At 35.1% G+C, this 15,915-nt stretch overlaps 1 protein-coding gene and 1 pseudogene across 5 annotated transcripts in view; one reads left to right on the top strand and one right to left on the bottom strand.

The window, feature by feature from the left end:
* The window catches only part of UEVLD (UEV and lactate/malate dehyrogenase domains), a 44,160-nt gene that overhangs the window by 14,189 nt on the left and 14,056 nt on the right, over positions 1–15,915 (bottom strand). For 3 of the 5 annotated variants that reach the window (XR_006728203.2, XM_010964775.3, XM_010964776.3), the window contains 4 exons: positions 13,751–13,914; positions 10,624–10,759; positions 9,767–9,885; positions 4,415–4,517 (listed from right to left, as the gene is read on the bottom strand). Coding sequence is in view for 4 of the 5 variants with exons in the window: in XM_010964775.3 (XP_010963077.1) it covers positions 4,415–4,517; positions 9,767–9,885; positions 10,624–10,759; positions 13,751–13,914 (522 nt within the window). In the remaining variant the exon portion in view is untranslated. The remainder of the gene's footprint in view (positions 1–4,414; positions 4,518–9,766; positions 9,886–10,623; positions 10,760–13,750; positions 13,915–15,915) is intronic. The other 2 variants (XM_045523765.2, XM_045523766.2) reach the window with 1 other exon arrangement.
* Positions 6,604–7,554, top strand: LOC105076576 (syntenin-1 pseudogene; annotated as a pseudogene).

Raw genomic sequence — 15,915 nt, 5'->3', positions numbered from 1 at the left:
TATACTCTTAATTAAGCCTCTAAGGCCATTTTTCTAAACAAGTTTCAGAAGGAAACACTTATGCAATGTGTCCCTGGGAAATGTATTATCCAATTCTAGCTCATAATCTAACACAATTGTAGGGGTAGATTCGAAAACTGAAGTCCCAGATTTTAATTATGGCTCTTTGTGAGTCCTCTTAAATAATTCTTACGTTCTAGTGTTCAGAGTAGATGCCTGGTGATGAGTTAAAACCTCAAGAACTGGAAGACTTTAGAACTGAAAGATAAACAGCAAACACTTCCATACCACTTCTATGTGTCAGGTACTGCTCTAAGAGCTTGACATGTATTTACTCATTTAATCTAATCCACAACACACTACGGGGTTAATATCATCCCCATTTTACAGACGAGTAATATGAGGCACAGAGAAGTTAAGTAACTTGCTCAAAGTCATAAAGCTAGTAAGTAGCAGAGCCAGAATTCAAGCCTAGGCAGTTTGGCTTCTGTGTTGTTACACACTATGCTATATTTAGAAACTTAGTCTCACACCCTCATAAAGTTGAGAAAACTGGATTAGGTAGCTTCTCCATATTATTAAACATCAGTGAACAGTTGAACTTACGACTCTACAATTTGGTCCTAACCTATGCTGCCAGGATCATTTCTCTTTTCTTTTCTCCCTTTAGCTTCCTCAACTTTGAATGACTGAAATGCCCTCACTCTCAAGGCTGACTCACAAGTAAACAGAGTAGCAGATGTCTAAAATGATTTCAAAAGTGCAAGAAAAAAGTGCGAGTCCTACTCACAACCCTTTAATCTCTCCATAGCCCTGGAGTGGACACCAGGCTTCCGCAAGTTTAAAAAGCACTCTGATGATTCTCACACAAGTGATCAATCTATAACCCATGTTTTAAGAACCAGTGGCTATTTACTTTGCTCCATATGTCAACAACAACTTATTTTTTAATTTGCAACTATCGAACACTTTTTTCCCCAGGTACACACATACACATGCCCATATACAGAAAGATTTATGCTTGTATATGCGTAGACTATTTCTGGAGTGAATCATTAGAAATTGGTTACAAACAGGTTTGAAACACCAGCCCAGCCACTTACTGTGTGACCAAAGCCACAATCTCTCTACGCCATCTATAAAATAAAGTAGAGAAGTAATGGAGTGTGAATATATGTAAGTTATCTAGCATATATTACTCATTCCCTGAAAAAATTGTTATCTATTATTATTATTATGGGATAAGAGATCAACATAATAGTGTCTTCAGCCAGGAAATGATATTATCAAAATAATATCATAGGGTAATTATTCCATTAGCTATGTTTAATGTAAAATAAAATAATCAGGAGAAAGAAAACAAAAACCCTCATATACTGTTGGGAGAGTATAAATTGGTATAATTTAACATATATTTTAAAAACACATACCTTTTGACCCAGTAATTCTACTTTCTCCTATTAGGTAGAGAAGTACACAAAGATTTTCATATTACAATGTTCTCTGCAGCATTATTTGTAATCACAAAAATATAAAAAAAAAAAAAAAAAAACCCTAAATGTCTACCAATGGGAGACAGATATCCATATGATGGAATATTATGAAGCTGTTCAAAGAAATACACAGAGCTATTCAGATCTCTATGTGTTGTTAATAAAGATCTCCAAAAGGATACTGTAAGTTCATCAATAACTTAAACACAGAATTGTCATATGACCTAGCAATTCCACTTCTGGGCACATACTTAAAAGAACTGAAAAGAGGTGTCCAAACAGATACTTGTACATAAATGTTCACGGCAGCACTACTCACAATAGCAAAAAGATGCAATCCAAATGTACATCAACTGATAGATAAATGGATAAATAAAATGTGGCATATCCATAATTCAGAATGTTATTCAGCCATAAAAAGGACTGACGTACTGATACATGCTACAATATGGATGAACTTAGAAAACATCATGCTAAGTGCAAGAAGCCAGACACAAACGGCCACACACTGTATAATTCCATTGAAATGAAATATATGAAGAGGCAAATCCATAGAGCAGGTTAGTGACTGCCAGGGCCCGGGGAGGGGGAAAATGGGGAGTGACTGCTTGATGTGTACAGGGCTTCCTTTTGGAGTGATGAAAATGTTCTGGAACTAGATAGTGGTACCAGTTGCAAAACACTGTGAATGTATTAAACGTTACTAATGGTAAATTTATGTTATATGTATTTTAGCACAATAAAAAAAGGGATAAAAATGTTAAGTCAAAAAACAAGTACAGAACCAGTTTCGCCAATCTGACTCCTGAGGCAACTACTCTTAACAATTTCTTAGTATTCTCCAGATTTAGTCTATGCACACAGTTTGTTTATGTATGTACAGTATGTAGATTTACAGGCTTATATATACATATGTATATCCCTCCCCAAAGTATTAGAGTAGCTATTTTTTAAAAATCCAAATGGAACAAAGTACAACTCTAGGATGATCAGTCAGTTGCAATCACCAATGCTTGTCATGACGGGGCATTACTAAAATTTCCAAATGAGCTTAATTTCCCAAAATTATTCATGTACTTCTTCATATCAGAGAACATATTTATGAGATGTTCGTTAACATTATATTTTAAATTACTTCATGTAATAGTAATTAAGTGTTATCAGGAATGTACAACCAAAGTTAACAAGGGGAAAGTGAAAGCTGCCCCAATATAGTGCTCATTCATTCAAAACACCTTACTTGGTGGCAAGCACCATGCCATATACACCTACTCCAAGGATTCTATTCTTGCAATTATCTGAAACAATAGTCATTGATGGTTAATGAGACACATAGGAAGAAACAATTTCCTCAGGTCCTAAATAGCCTCACAACCCCTAGGGTCCATGTACTAAAGTCTCCTGGAGTGATCTGCAAGAATTAAAAGGTCCCTTAAGAACTTCAGGACCTGGAAATAACAGGCACAGGAGAATATCCAGCTCCCCAAGGGATCCTCTATACGAGGCCTACAAAAGGATCATTAAAGCAACTATTGCACCCTTTCCAGAGAAGGAAAATAAATCCATTGTATCCTACAGAGATCCAGAGGCTTGCCAGAATTATTACACCCAATTTTTAAACCCAATAGGTATAATTTCAACTTTTTTGACCCACTGTGGTTCTTAGTATATACAGGTTTGTGAAACCGTATGTCTTGACATTTTATTTGGAAAATGTGGTCAAGGATACAGGAGACCTGAGTAAGGAAAGGCAAAGAAAAGCTAAGCAACTATACATATTACAACCTGACTCTAGCTATAACCTGGCTTTGGAAGACTAAACTCTCTAGTTCAGTGGTCTTCCAGCATTTTTTTTGATCATGCATCCTGGTAATAAAATATTTTTAAGCTTACATCCCAAAATATGGTATTTATACCTACATATACATATCTGTACTAACATATTATGTAAATTATTAACTATATGCACATTTTTAAATTTAAAAGGTCAAATAAAAATTACTTTTTTAACATTATAAATTGTATTTAACATTATAAATTGTATTTATTAATGGTACAAAACCCCTTTTTGTTCTTATTAAAACTTATTTTAACAATATATTTTTAGTGAAAGCAATGTGAATTGAATTAAAAAAAATCTCGGTTTAGCACTCTGCTATACACCAAGTGGTAGGTATTAATTCCCACCTTACAGATAATAAAACTGAACTTTGAGAAATTATATAATCCGACAAATGTAAGAGCTATTATGTAGCAGAGATAGTGTGCAAACCTCCATCTATCTAACTCTAAAATCAGTGTTCTTAACCAGTATGTTATGAAAAAGGAAACAATCAGAAAAAACAAATTTATACTAAGGTATAAGCCAGGGACCAAGAATAAACCCTTGTAAACAATCTGAATGTTATTTGTTTATCTGACTCTTTTTAACATAATTAGTTGCAGTCTCTGCATGACTTTGGGTAGATCCTTTAATTTATATGAATCTTAGTTTCCCAATATGTAAAATGAGGGATGTAGACTAAATGATCTTTACGGTGCTTTCAGCATTAAAATTCTAGGACTCTAGACAGAGCAAAAGGATTTTTAGGGCAGAGAAACTACTCTGTATGACACTATAATGGTAGATACATGTCATAGATTTGTCACACCCATAGAATATACAAAGCCAAGAGTGAACTCTAAACTATGGATGATAATCATGTTGGTAGGTACATCAATTGTACCACTCAGGTAGGGAATATGGACAATGCAGAGGCTATGCATGGGTCGGGGCAGGGGATAACAGGAAATCTCTGTACCTTCTTCTCAATATTACTCTGAGCCTAAAACTGCTCTAAAAAATAAAGTCTACAAAAAAATTCTGGGACTGAAATATAGGAGCAAACAAGGCAAAAATCTTTAAAGCAGAATAACCAGACCTTTGCTGATCTCCACATTAGGCAGGCTGAAGATGTCAAGATCCATCATCCCTTCTTTAGTCCCTTCTGAGAGGTCTAAAAGGACCAGTTTGTCTGCAATGCCCTGTACAATAAGAAAAAGAACAGCATTACACTGGACATGGCCAGTTACTCAGTTTAAATTCATTCAGAAGTGAGAGCTAAGCGAGAATGAATGCATAGGCCTCATGTGCTGTCTTACAAAGGAAAAGTAACACAACAGCAGTAAAAGAGACATGAAAGCAAGAAAATATTACGCACTTGAATAATGTGATCATTTAGGTGTAACTAAAAACTGGGATCTAACAGGGCTTAAGTCAGAAGTCACAGACTGCAGGTTTGTTTTGAGGGGATAATGAGTAATAAAGATTATATGGTGCACTCAATACATTTGCTATTGTTCTTGAGTTTATATTTCCATTTTAGGTCATAATTTCTATTCTGAAAGAATTGAGTGACTTTTTGGGTTTCTTTTAGCACCTCATTTCTAGCATGAAAATCAACACTAATGCCAAGTTTCCCTTGAAAAAAGAGATAATAGTCATAGAGCTAAAATAAAACCCAATTATCATGCACCTCTCTCCCCAGAGATCTCACAGAAAATATTCCACATGCCTGTAGACGGCTCCCTGGATGTCATGGTGGGCTGATCATAAACGACAGGATGGAAACTCCTAAGAGTCGGTTTACCTTTGTGGAAGTCCTTTTTCCAAAGTAGTAAGGGATATAAGCATCTCTCCTATCTTAGGGTGCAGGGGCAAGACCACCCAGGGATCTACTAGACTATGAAGCAGGAAGTGTACAAGTTAAGAAAACAACTCAGCTATACTACTTACTAACTCTGTAACACCAGGCAAATCACTGAACTCGGTCTTATTTATGGAGTCATGAGGATTTACTGAGATGCAGTGCTGGCAGAGAGCAGTCCTCTCTATATTGCACCTATTAATTTTATTAATGCTAACCACATTCATAAGAGAAATGCAGAGAAAACTATGAGTTACCATTTTTCATTTATCAGACATGCAAAGATCCCAAAGTTTAATAACAGCAGTACAGGAAAATAGGTATTTTCATACACTGTGGGTATGAGAATAAGCTTGTACAATTGATACAGGGGGTAATGTGACAATTTCTATCCAAATTTAAAAACACAATAAATCCTTTAATCCATCAACGTCATTTGTAGAAATTATCCTACAAGTTTATTAGTACATATGTAAAATAATACGTGTAAAGATATTCAGAAGACTAGAAACAACCTAAATGTCTATCACTAACAACTACAACCACAAGGAGGCGTGTAACATAGTTGCTTAGAGTAGAGCTTCTCAAGCTTTAAGGGATCACCATTTAATAGATCAGTGATGCACATGGATCACCTGGGATTTTGTTAAAATATAGATTTAATTCCTTAGATCTGGAGTAGGGCCTGATATTATGTATTTCTCATAAGATCTCAGATAATGCCAATGCCATACATTGGATAGTAAGGATCTAGAATGCAAGCTCTGTAAATAGATTGCCTAGCTTCAAACCCTGGCTCCTTTTATTAATAGTGTGACTTTGGCAAGTTGGATAACCTCCCTATGCCCTGGTTTCTTCATCTGTAAAATGACAGTAATGATAGTACCTAAGCCATAAGGTTGTTGTAAAAATGAATCAAGTATTTAGACGAGTGCCCACCTCCTAGTAAGCATTTAGTAAAGGTTACTTACTGCTGCTACCACCACAACTACTGCTACTATGACTACTACTGCACTACTTGAATATTATTGCACCACTTGAATATTGTACTTTGTACAAAAATATTTATGTTTAAAAGGAAAATGGGAAAAATTTTCTATCTAGACAGTTCACAGACAAAGAAATACTGTTAGTGGGGTCTCGGAAGTTCAAGCCAGTGACCGGAGGCTGCGGCTAGCAAAATCCTGCAAAAATGTCTCTGTACCCATCTCTTGAAGATCTGAAGTGGAGGAGGGTGTAGCTCAAGTGGTAGAGCGCATGCTTAGCATGCACAAGGTCCTGGGTTCAATCCCCAGTACCTCCTCTAAAAATAAATAAATAGACCTAATTACCTCCCCCTCCAAAAAAAAATTAAAAAAAAAAAGTCTTGAAGACCTGAAGGTAGACAAAGTGATTCAGGCTCAAATTGCCTTTTCTGCAAACCCTGCCAACCCAGCAATTTTGTCTTGAGGCTTCGGCTCCCATATCTCAGGATGGAAATCTCTATCTTAAACTGTATCCTGAGCTCTCTCAGTACATGGGCCTGAGTTTAAATGAAGAAATATGTGCAAATATGGGCATGGTCCCTGGAGCACCAATTCAGGGGCAGATGGTAGCAAGACCTTCCAGTATGAAATATATGGTGGCTCCTATAACTGGTAATGATGTTGGAATCCACAGAGCAGAAATTAAGCAAGAGATACGTGAAGTCATTTTGTATAAGGATCAAGATGGAAAAATTGGGCTCAGTCTTAAATCAACAGATAATGGTTTACTTGTTCAGCTAGTCCAGGACAATTCCCCAGCCTCACTGGTTGGTCTGAGATTCGGGGACCAGGTGCTCCAGATCAACAGGGAGAACTGTGAGGGCTGGAGCTCCGACAGGGCACACAAAGTGCTCCAACAGGCCTTTGGAGAGAAGGTGACCGTGACCATTTGTGACAGGCCCTTTAAATGAACAATCACCATGCAAAAGGACAATATCAGACATGTCGGCTTTATCTTTAAAAACGGGAAGATAATATCCATAGTGAAAGACAGTTCTGCAGCCAGAAACGGGCTTCTCACAGAACACAACATCTGCAAGGTCAACGGGCAGAAAGTCATTGGACTGAAGGACTCTCAAATCGCAGGCATACTGTCAACAGCTGGGAGTGTAGTTACCGCTATAATCATGCCTGCTTTTATCTTTGAACGTATTATTAAACGGATCGCCCCAAGCATCATGAAGAGCCTGATGGATCACACCATTCCTGAGGTGTAAGAGTCACCGCACAGCGATGCTCGCTGAACTTCTCCAGTTTACTTCCTTGGAAACTTAACTTCATATTATGCACACAAAGCTTTCTAGGAGCCAGAGAGCACATGCTGCATGAGGACCTTCTGTCTTACAGTAGGGCTGGGAATCTTACGGTTTGATCTGATATCTTGTTCAGACTTCAAGACAGTTGTAGCCTCATCCTGGTTTTACAGATTTACTGACTGTCGTAGGCTAGTTTCTTTACTGGAAGCCTGATGCTTTTGCAAGCCCCGTGATTAAGATGATTGATACAGACTCAGTTTTTTTGTTAGAATCAATCACCTTTATCTTAGGAATCAAGTAGTGCTGTTCACATTACTTTAGTTCTATGGTATATCTGCATTTTTATCGTGTTACCATAGTACATTTAGAATGATTACTTTTCTTTTTAGTTCTGTGTGTAAAACACCAATTAAGAAACACTGGTTCCATTCCAGGTAAGCATTATACAGTGTTTGTAGCTTGCAAGAAAGCGTGTTGATTATCATTAAATTTTAACTACCTTCACTTAACATGCTTGAACTGTCGCCTTAACTACCTTATGCATCTAGAATGAAAGCCAAAATACAACTATTGCTACCTCTCTAAAGCCCACGTGCGGTCCTGCGTTCCGCTGAGACGCACAGCGCCCAGAGTAGAGCAGCGCCCCAAGCAGCGCACGGCACAGACGAGCGCAGCGCGGCTGCGGGGCTGCGCTGGAGCCTTTCTAGTCATCGTGCGATGCGGCCTTCTTTCTTCCAAGAGTTACTGCTATCACTTTCTGAGAAATGAATCACCGTGTATTTAATGTAAAAAGTCTTGTACTAAATGGATAAACTTTGACTCCCTTTTTTCATTTGTAGATTAAGTGGGCTAATATCGAATTTTGGCATTTACATGTAACATGTAACCTAGCTGCTTTGGGATGATCTTAGAATGTTTTCCTGGTAATTTGTTCCATTTCCTGATACCTCCCTGCAAACAAAATGGCAGTGACACTTTATCCTGATTTTTTTCCCCTTCTTTTTGGTTTATGCCTATTGTTTTAATTAAAAATGTATAAATAAAGTTTAAAAAAAAGAAATCCTGATAGACTTCTAACAGTTAAAGAAATATGACTTTAAGGGGCCTTCTTATACTTACCAAAAACAAATAAAATGGATAAAACTCAGTATACTGCCAGGGATGTCAAAACTCAGGCTGATGGGCACGTTGTTATTAGCAGCATAAACTAGTTCTGCCTTTCTGAAGAGTAATCTAGCAATATGTAATAAGTACCGTAAAAACCATCCAAACCCTCTGACTCACTAGTACTATTTCTGAGATTATGTACACCTAAAAGAAAATTCAGACAAGAAAATAAGCAACTTGTAAGGCAATGTTTATAGAAGCATTCTATTTAGTAGCAAAAGAACTGCAAACAATTCAAATTCCAATTAAGAAGAGTGCATTCAGATGGTGGAGGAAATGAAACTATAGTATGTCAAAAGTTAGCATATACTGTTCTGAACAGCCAGGTTTTAAAATCGTCTAGCTCCCTGGATACAATTTTATTATTCAATTAATGAAGTAGAACCTACCTCCAAGACACATGTGATCTTAAATATAAAAGGAAGAATTTAGATGGCAAACAATCAAATTTGAATAGAAAATAAAGCCAAACGCCAATTACCAAATAAACATATAGAGGGAAAGTTCGTCTATTCTGGGCTACATCCCTCAAATGACACAGACATGCTATTACCAAAATACTGGGCCCTGGAGGGTCTTGTGAACCTCTCTGGAGAGGGATTTAAGCCTTTCTGAAAATAATTTATACAGAAAAGATCTAGTAAAAAGGACTGATGGAAAAATTAGCAAATCTCAAACTAGTGGAAAATACCAAATCAGGAACTATGATCCTAAAAGAAAGTGGAGCAATTACACAAGAAAAGGCAACTGTTTTAAAAAATGCTAATTTTAGAAAGAGCTAAATTAAGTATTATATTAAATAAAGAGTTTAATTAAAGCAGCATGACTCAGAAAACAAAAAAGAATTTGTGACTAAGTCAGATGAATGTCAAGTTGAGGTTTCTCTTGGATTAGGATGATGAGCCCATTGTTCAAAACACATTTTCAAAGCCTACTCCATGACTAACTACTAATTAAGAAGCAACATTACTGATGAGAGCTTTCAGCTATTTTTTGTCAACTTACTAAATATATTTTAAGGCAAAATGAGGTTTTCCCACATGACAAAAGGAAGCCATTATTTCTTGTGTATTAAACAGAAACTGCCTAAGTGTAGCAATATGACAGATGTATTTATTATAACCACTATGCTTACATACCTTTGCTGAAGTTGCTAACGTGCAGGCAATTCCCAGTTCTCCACCTCCAATCACAGTAATTTTATTGACTGTTTTATTCTCATAATTTGCCCAGTTCTTTGAATTTATATCTGAGACACCTAGCAAGAAAAATGGATTATCATGAGAATCTAAAAATAATATCAAAAATCTTTTTAGCATCTTAAAAAAAATACACCAAACTTCAATAACTTGGACAGAAAGCATGGTATGAGGCACTCCATAATAGGCACTCAAAAATACTGCTGGACAAATGAAATGCAAGAAAGACAGGAATCTCATATTAAATATTCTAATAAATAGAGGCTACCATTTAAAAAAGAAAATATCTTTCCAAACATTCAAAAATTATATGACTCTAAAAAAATAGGATTTCCATAATTCTGAAAAACACTGTGATTCTTACTGCTCTAGTCTATAATGCAAAAAAATGTTTAACACTTACTAAATTTTGCAAGCATAGGTATTCTGCTTTATCCTCAATGAAAAACAATGAGAATCATAGGTTTTTTGGTCCAATATACTGAATGAGGCAAAAAGTCACATAAAACATATAATGAAAAAGGTTTGGAATCATTATATATATATCAAGTGGTTTTGAACAAAACATGAATTATTTTGTCTGTCAGTATAAAAGTAATCTTTTACATTTTAAGAAACCATATTCATTGGAACTGTATGGTAATACCCCATGATAAACTTACACGAATTTTTGATTCAACACAGATATGTACATATACTACAAGTATGTATTTATTTATAGAAATCAAGTAGTAGAAGTAAAAGATATTAGTGAGAAATTGTAAACGCATAGCTCTCTGCTTAATAAAAACACAAACCTTCAGTGATTTTTGCAATATAGGCTAGCAAGTCCACCTGCCGTGCCTCGTCAGATGATGATAAAGCATACAGGGGAAGTTCCTCTTGAAACTTGGCAATCATTTCTTTAATTAATCCAACAATGACAGATTTAGGCTGCAGAACATACACAAAGGTAAAAGTTACGCAAAATTTTTCCTAAAGAATACTACCTTGTTAACCTATACATTGTTACAGGATTAGCCAAAAGTATTGCTTCATGGTCTCATTTTTTGAAAACCACCATACAAATTATGTGATACTTTTCACTGTTTTAATACTTTTAACTGAAAAATTACTTAATTCTTTTAACTGAAAAATAAAGGGAGAAATGCTAAATCCACATCTCAAAAAAGTGAGAAAATAGCATGCATATGCGTACTAGCAGAGCACCTACATTTGGGAATGGCCTTGTCTGTCTTTTTTTAACTTTTTATTTTGAAATAATTGCAGACTTACAGAAAAGTTGCAAAAAATAGTACAAAGAATTTCCATATATTCTTCACCCAGATCACTCAAATGTTAACATTTTATCACATTTGCTTTCTTAGTCCCTTTTTCTCTATTTTCTGAACCAATTGAGAGTATACTGAAGATATGATACCCCTACACATCCAAATACTTCAGCATATATTTCCTAAAAGGAAAAGCAAAACAAAACAGACATTCTCCTATATAACTATTATCAAATCAGAAAATTAATACTGATTAAAGTATTTATCTAATCCAGTACTGTTTCTTTTAATTTAACTGGTTAAGCAATTTTAGTGAAATTCACTTAATCTCTCTGAGCATCAGTATCATCAACACAATGTAACTAATAAATTCCAATAAATATGAGAAACAAATGAGCTAATGTATGCAAATCATATGTTGAGAGTATAAATATGTTTATTATTATTATTATTAGGAATAGTGGCTTGCTCATTTTAAAAATTGCTTAATTTCTCAGAATCTGGGTTTTACTATTTATAACTTGAGAGGATGAGGCCATTAGAATAAAAAATTCAAAAGCAGACAACATAATGTGTGAAGTTCTCAAGTATAAGAAAATTTGGGGAGATGGTTATTGTGGCAAATTGGAAACAGTATACCATATCGTCATTCAAATTCTTATCAAGAATAAAACAAAACAAAGCAAAACAAAACCACTGTGCTGTTCAAACAAAATTCTACAGGCCTAATGGAGCACACTGTATCTCTTGGGGAAAATGTCTGGCATCTTTGGCCTAGACAACCTCTAGATTCCTTTTAGTTCCAAAACTCTATATAATTCCAACTGCATGTGGAACTTAAAGTTAATGTAGTACTTTTAAATAAGGTCATTTAAATAATATAATGTCTTCTTAACACAAGTTTTAGCTTATAATAAAGAGGTTCAGAATAGTAAACGAAATCAATACTGTCTGAACCGAAATTAAGCACAACCTCAACTAGATTATAAGACTATATACTAAACAAACAAAATTATGCAAAGAGATGCCAAAAAAAACCAGAAAGAGGAAACAGGAAGGATGAATTCCCCCAACAGGACACAGATGTTAAAATGCTGTTAAACGACAGGTTTGTTTTTTTTTAAAAAAGGGGAGTAAAAATGGATGAAAGAGATAAACAGACAATTCAAAAAAGAAGAAACATGTGATAAACAAATATATGAAAAAAGATTTCAATTTCTCAAATAACCAAACAACTAAACATTAAGACATCATTTTTGTCCTTCCAGCTGACAAATTTTTATTATGCCCTATTCATCACATCTAACTGGCAATCTTATTATTTAAATCACTAAGTAATGCAAATAATATACAAGTTCATAAACTAAAAGGTCAATGTTTCCCCACCTAAACTCCTCTACTGACAATTTGGTATATCTTTCTTTCTTTTTCTATTTCTTTTTCTTCTTCTTTTAAAAAGCTTTATACGTATGAAAAATATAGAAAACCATAAAACAAAATGATATGCATTCACAATTACACACTTTTTTACAGGATGTATATAAAATAAGAAGTGATAATCCTAATGTCATCCTTTACTTCAACCTCACTCATCTCTGACATATCCCTGTCCTCCTGTCTTACAAATTTCTGGGTACATACACATGTATTATAATATCCTTTCACAAAAGTTTTACTTACTTACAGAAATGAGAGCACACTTTACATCCTTCTAAGTAAATGAACCATAGAGATAAGAAAAGTTTGTATTGTTTTAATGACAATGTCTTCTGTTAGGGCAAGGGTACTTAAAACCGGTACCCTCTACACTAATCTTTATTGATGATAGAATTACAACATTTTGTCTACCTCTTGGAGGCCAACTTGGGAATATATAAGAATTTTTAAACTTTGATCGAATAATTCCATTCCTAGAGGTTTATCATTGGGAAATTATTAAAGATTTATAAGATATACACATTTATATTTATATGTATTTATATATAAGGATGCTCATTATCAAATTTCTAACAGGGCATTTTATAAATATATAATGTAATATTTTACACTGGATCATCAGGCAACCAATAAAAACCATCTGTTTTAAAAATATTGTTTAATGTGGGAAAATGCTCCATAATGATAGATGAAAAATTACAGAATACAAAACTGCATAATTATGAGGACTTGTAAAACACATAAACTACAGTTATATGTATCATTGTGGGATTTTTAAAACTTAAAACTTAATGCTCAGTTAAAACAAAGCATGTAATAGAAGATTACATGCAGTGATTCAATTTATATACAGGTTAAAAAAGAGGAAAAAGTATAAATAAATACATGTATTATGTATTTTTACCAGGGAGGGACTAGGAAATAATGCCCCAATATTTTGCTAGTAGCTTTTTATTTGCCTTATCAAACAGCAGGGACTATAAACAGACAGGGAGCAAACAACGGTTGGCTCCCAGACCTGGAGAGAGCAGCTTCATGCCGTCATCAGGGTTCTGGGGCTTGGGTGACCCCAGGGAGCTCAATTTCAAATTACTTCTAAAGACCATATGAAGAATATCACTGAAAGAAAATTAAGTAACTTATTTGTACCATTAGGATCAAAGATAAACATTCAAAAAAACAGAAACTTTTAAAAGAAAATACATATTGATCTTACATGGCTCCAGCTTTGGAGATAGGGCAAGTATATTCTGCCTTGAGCATCCACATGTTTTCCAACTGAAATTCTCATATTTGCAGTTGGCTTTAGGAAGCAAATGGGGGGAGCAAAAGGGTGAGAATCCAGAATCCACAAACGAATTGGTATGTTATATGTATTACCTATTTGAGACAAAATAAACAAACACATCTTCAAATAATAATGAAGCACACACATTGTATTTATGGCATAGGTGGCCTTTTAAGACACGTAGTCTAGTCAAGTTTATTGATAACTTGAGGACTATTTCTCTATTTTCATCCATATTCAGATTGGAAATATGTTCCCATTAAAGCACCAGCATAACATTTACAGAAACTTAGTTAAGACAATGGCCAGCTCATTCAATTCAATTCAATATATATTTATAGAACCTACTGTGCTAGGAGTTGGGGATACAACATCTTCTCTACATAACCTTTTTTGCTCCACCCAAGCAGAGCTATTGCACCTTTCTTGAAAGGTAATGGACACTCTTATTTTTATACTTATTCTGCATTGAAGTTATCTGCCTACAAGTCTGTTTCTCCTTTTACACTGTGAACTTCTGGGGATAATTATGTATTGCTCATTTCTATGTCCCCTGCACCAAGTATAGTGCCTAACAAACTGGCTGCTCAATAAAAGTTTCTTATATAACTAAGAACAAATGAATGAATAAATGAACAAATGAATGAATGAGCAAAGATGAATTTGATATTGGCCCTCAAGTTGCTCATTAATTGCAGATACTATAACGTAACATACAAGCTGGGTTAGATACATAGAGCTTAGAGCTGAAAATGACCTCAGTAGTCACTTTCTCCAGTGGTTTTTAAATTTTACAGTACTGAGATAGGAACCCAAGTGAAGGCTCTTCCATGTTCATGTACCATATAACCGCAAACCATGTACAATGGAACCACGTAAGGCATGCTAACTGAGAGCCAAAATCTCTGACTGCTTTGGTCTACAGAAAGCCCAAAGTTAAACCTAATATAAGTGCAAAAATTCACCTTAAATTAGAAATCTGACCAATTATCCTAGCCATTCTATTGTATCTCCCAATATTTATTCCTGCTTTCATAGTTTTATTGCATATATCTTTCACTGTATTTAAGAACATGTCCTCTTAGGAGAGTGGAATGCCTAGGTTCAATTCCTAGTTCCACACATTATTAGCTATATGATTTTAGGCAAGTTACTTAACTTCTCTGTGCCTCAACTCCTTCCTCTATAAAATGGGAAGAATAAAAGCTCCTAACTCACAGGGTTGTTGTGAGGATAAAATTAGTTAAGGTATGTAAAATGCTTAGAACAGTACATGACATGGTAAATAGACCATGACAGGTTGGCAATTTTTTTTTTGCATTCTCAACTTTATTCACCATTCTAGTGATGGCTCCTCTGTACAGTGAAGGAAAGAGTACCCCCACCAGGGGAGTGGAGAGACAGTGAAGACAGGACTTGGTCGGCAGTGAAGATTAAGAGGATAACTAAAGACTGACAACCACAAAACAAGGAAGCCAGCAGTGGCCCTTCCAAGTCTCAAGGACCCAGAGAGGGTTCCAGAGCCCTTAAGGACCTAACAGTACAGTGGCAACTTTCACAACTTACCTCAAACCCATTTTGGAAATAAGCAAGGTATAAATAAAAATAGTTTTCCTTTCCACTGCAATCTTTTTCTTACTAAGGAAATCCTCTACTTTTTTCATCTTGCTCCCTCCTCCCCTAAGCACAATGATACTCAGCTCTGTCTGCATATCAGAAACACTTAAGGAACTCTGAAACATACCAACATCCAGGCCACTGCCCCAAAGTTTCTGCTTCAATGGGAAGAGTCTGGACAACATTTTTAAAAAGCTTCCCATATAATTCTAAAGTGCAGCTAGGATCGAAAGTCAGTATATAATAGAAACATCCTAGTACTATTTCTACTATATCAGCAGTTCTTAGAATCAAACTCCTCTTCTAATTTTATCTAAGTATTTAACAATTTTTCTTAATTGGGTATAACTGACATATAACAGTATATTAGTTTCATGTGTATAACATAATCATCTAACCTTTGAATATATTGCAAAATAATCACCACAATAAATCTAGTTAACATCCATCACCACACACAGTGTCTAAGTATTTAC

Source organism: Camelus bactrianus, chromosome 10 (genome assembly GCF_048773025.1).
Source record: "Camelus bactrianus isolate YW-2024 breed Bactrian camel chromosome 10, ASM4877302v1, whole genome shotgun sequence".
NCBI lineage: Eukaryota > Metazoa > Chordata > Mammalia > Artiodactyla > Camelidae > Camelus > Camelus bactrianus.
Note: the sequence above shows the minus strand (reverse complement) of the source record. Positions and strands in the feature narration are given on the sequence as shown.